At 32.1% G+C, this 3,707-nt stretch overlaps 1 protein-coding gene across 1 annotated transcript; it reads right to left on the bottom strand.

Annotated features, from left to right (window-relative positions):
* Positions 1–276: 276 nt before the first annotated feature.
* Positions 277–2,262, bottom strand: LOC133804564 (protein POLAR-like 1). Its single transcript, XM_062242715.1, has 3 exons — positions 1,767–2,262; positions 1,239–1,678; positions 277–845 (listed from the first exon to the last, which is right to left on the bottom strand). Exons 1-3 carry the CDS (start codon positions 2,209–2,211, stop codon positions 525–527), a joined length of 1,206 nt encoding a protein of 401 aa, XP_062098699.1. The 5' UTR covers positions 2,212–2,262; the 3' UTR covers positions 277–524.
* Positions 2,263–3,707: the final 1,445 nt, after the last annotated feature.

Raw genomic sequence — 3,707 nt, forward strand, 5'->3', positions numbered from 1 at the left:
TGTAACATTATTGTGTGTAATATTTGAATGTATATTTTAGGTGCACATATCATTACTCTCTTTTTAAATTAACTAATTTTATTTATTTTACATTTTGAGGACAATAGATTTGTTTTAAAAATATAATTTTTGTATTTAATACCAAATAAATAGCTAACAGCTTCGAGTTCGGTTGAACAAAAAAAAATTGAAGCATTGTATAAGTGTTTTCTTTTTTCTTCACATAAAGCCAGTCAAATCTTAAGGGAAAAAATCTCAACTCCTCTCTAAGGAATATATACACAATGTCAGAATTCATTGTTTATTATCATCTCAAGTTATATAAAAGGAAAGAATCCCACTTCCCTTTTGCAAACTATCTGTCTATATAAAAGGAAAAAATCCCACACTGATAAAAGAATCAACCAAGCTCCAGGAGGTAAACAACACATCATCACACTCTAATTACAGAATACAGATACAAGCTAAAGTGACTTAAACAAAACCACTCTCAAAATACTGCTCTACAAAGATGATGTCTCACCTCAATGAGGGAAAAGTTTAGGATCATGCCGGGAGATAATCCTTCCGCGTTCTGGAACATGCTGCGATATGAGCCGTGCAGTGTCTTTCCACCAAGAAACTTCTAATTCCTTCTCATTTAGTTTGTGATTAGCACATTCTAAAGCTTCTTCAAGCTCCTTTATCCTTTCTTCTTGTCTCATTTCCAGAAGTTCATACAACTTTCTCTCCAATTCAATAGGACGAACTCCACTTTCCAGTTCCTCAGTACATAACCCTTGAGGGTCAATTACCTCCCCATAACTCGGGCTCTGGCTTACTGAAGAAGCAGTGTCCATAACATGCTGAAAATGCAACCCAGATCACAAGTAACTATTATAATAAAAAGAAGAAAAAGGTACAAGTGACCAACAATGAAAATGCACGTGTATCAACAAATCACAACAGCATTAACAATAGACTAGATTCGAGAGTCCTTTTCCAGCATACAGGTCAGTTAACTATTCTTTATTCAATCATTTTTTTTAACTAGTCTCACTAAACCTACAATATTCAAACCTCAGCCATTGTGGGAGAACAGCAGGCTACCAATAAAGCTACGCCTCTTGGGTCTTCATTCAGTCATTATGAGAATCACTTTAATATTTATATAACAACACTAACGTATTAAAATTTACTCTTGACTAATTTCTTCATAGCAAAATGCAAACTATTATTAGTAAAGCGTGTATCTTTACCTTTGAACATTGGTGCTGAGCCTGTTCTGTATCCAAGCTGAGCTGCAAACGTTCAAACTCAGCTGCAAGTTCTGCCTCAAGTTCATCCATTTCTCCTAAACGCTGTTCGTGCATAATATGTTTAGTGGAATCATCACATTTCAAGATGGTTTCCGACTCTGGTACCACATATGACGTTGTCCCAGTAAAATTCGCATGAGGTGAAAGCTGGGTGTTGAAGTTGGAACTCTCTCTGAAATTGTTGGCAGAGTAAGCAAAATTATCAGTTAGCTTACCGTTTGAATTATTCTTTTGCAATTCATCTCTAATATCATGAAGAAGCATCTCCATTTGTTTCCGCACTTCCACCATCTTAGTCATTTCATTTTTACTTTCACCAATTAGATACAATAAACCACAAGCAATCCCCAAGTTGAAAGAGGCGTCTCGTCTACATCGTCCTGAATAAAATACCATCAGCAGTTAAACCAATACATCTCGCTTCATTAATTATTCCACCAAACTAAACATCAAACTCAGCAACATCACCTGAATCTTCGCTCTCTGGAGCCGAAACAGGCAATTCGCCACCATTCTGAACATTCATCGAACTCATGGCGGGCACGCACTCGGCGCCAAGTTCACTCACCCGTTCCCCTCTTTTCCCGGTCCCAAACAATAGCTTCCTCTCCCTGGCCGGCCTCAGCGCCGACAAACACCGAGCAATGATCCGCCGCGGCGAGGAGCAATGATTGTACTTGTCGGAGGACCGATGTCTCCGGAGATTCCCATCGCCGTTCATTAGGAAAGACAGTAGGGGTTTGTAACGTTCGCACTCGTCGTCGTCGTCGTCGTCGTTGTTGAGGAGAACGTCGGCGATTCGAAGACGGGGGTTTCGGTTCTGGGTTTGGTTTTGGGGATTGAGAAGTGGAGTGGGGTTTGGGGAATTAGAGAAGTCGATGTTGGCATTGATGTCCATCTTTAATGCGATCATGAAGTAAGAGGAATGGGAAAGCAGAGCTTTTAAATGCAGAAGGAAAAGGAGGGAAAGTTTTGAACTGTTAGATTAGACGTCTTTTCGTTTTCAGATGGGTTTTCTTTTTTATTTATTTAATATAAACCATTATTTTTATTTGATAGAATACCAAATATCAATTTTGTCCGTACGGTTTGGATTTTGTTTAAAAGGAATTCTTTTTTAAAATTTATTTCATGAAATACCAAATAATATATCTCTTCTATATAAAAAAAAAATGTATAAATAAGAAAATTCTTAATTTTGACATTTTGTTTTGTTCACTTTAAGAGAATATTTAAAATATTTAATTGAATATATCTTTAAAATTAATTAAAAATACATATTTATTAATTATATTAATTTAAATTGTATAATAATATTTAATATAATACTACATATATATAATAATTATTTTAATATAAATTCAAATTATATGTTGTAAAATATTATCTATATTTATATATAAAAGAAAAGTTTAGGAAAATGAGGTGGCAACTTATATGAGTTTTCTTCACTATTCTTTGTTTTTTTTTTTAAATTTTTTACATTTATTTAGTTTTTTAATTTTTGTATTTAATGATAATCTATACATAATCAATGCATATGGAACTCATAAGTTGTTACTTTTTTTCATCCCCAAGATAGATTAATGATAATATTATGTAAGAATATGAAACGATGATCATACTTTAAATGCAAATAGACTACTAAACTATATAACATTAATTTTTTTTTACGCTTATAGATTACTTTTTAACATATATTAATAATAACAATTATATGTGTAATTAGGTGCTATGCGTATGTATAAGTGATTTACCGTTACTTTTTTTTCATCCTCAATGTGATTAATGATAATATTATCTAAGAATATGAAATGATGATCATACTTTAAATGCAAATAGATTATTAAGACTATCAAACATCAATTTTTTTTTTTTACGTTTATAGATTATTCTAAAACTTTTAAACATATATTAATAATAACAATTAACATATTAATTACCATTGGCCTATATACATTTCAATTATTAATAACAACTTAATAATGTAATATAACTCAAAATGAATATAGATGCATATTATTATGGTAGCATAATTATAATAATAGGAAACAAACCTCTTTGAATTATCTTCACCTATATCACATCAATCATTAAGGGAAAAAGAAAAAACAAATCATCATGACAAGAGAAGAAGAAGTGAATAAATCAAGTCAAACAAGGAAGTGAAGACATCTACGAACAAGAAAACATTTGTCGATGAATATCTCAAAACATCAGTTGAAGCTACTCATGCCTTTGACTTTCTTGGAGAATGATTTTGCATGGAGTCATGCTTATTCTTATTCTTATTTTTTTATGTTTTGGAGAAATATGTATTTATTAATTACATTACATACATGACAATCATGTATAAATGTATATACTTATACAATATTTGATGTTTCATCTTTTGTTGTACTATTTAGT

Source organism: Humulus lupulus, chromosome X (genome assembly GCF_963169125.1).
Source record: "Humulus lupulus chromosome X, drHumLupu1.1, whole genome shotgun sequence".
Lineage (NCBI taxonomy): Eukaryota > Viridiplantae > Streptophyta > Magnoliopsida > Rosales > Cannabaceae > Humulus > Humulus lupulus.

What these genes read in the sequence shown, in the direction of transcription:
- LOC133804564 (XM_062242715.1), bottom strand. Translation starts at nt 2,211, where the DNA reads ATGATCGCATTAAAGATGGACATCAATGCCAACATCGACTTCTCTAAT. An exon ending in TCCAGAGAGCGAAGATTCAG is followed by an intron (nt 1,679 to 1,766) that starts GTGATGTTGCTG and finishes TATTTTATTCAG; the next exon opens with GACGATGTAGACGAGACGCC. An exon ending in CTCAGCACCAATGTTCAAAG is followed by an intron (nt 846 to 1,238) that starts GTAAAGATACAC and finishes TTGCATTTTCAG; the next exon opens with CATGTTATGGACACTGCTTC.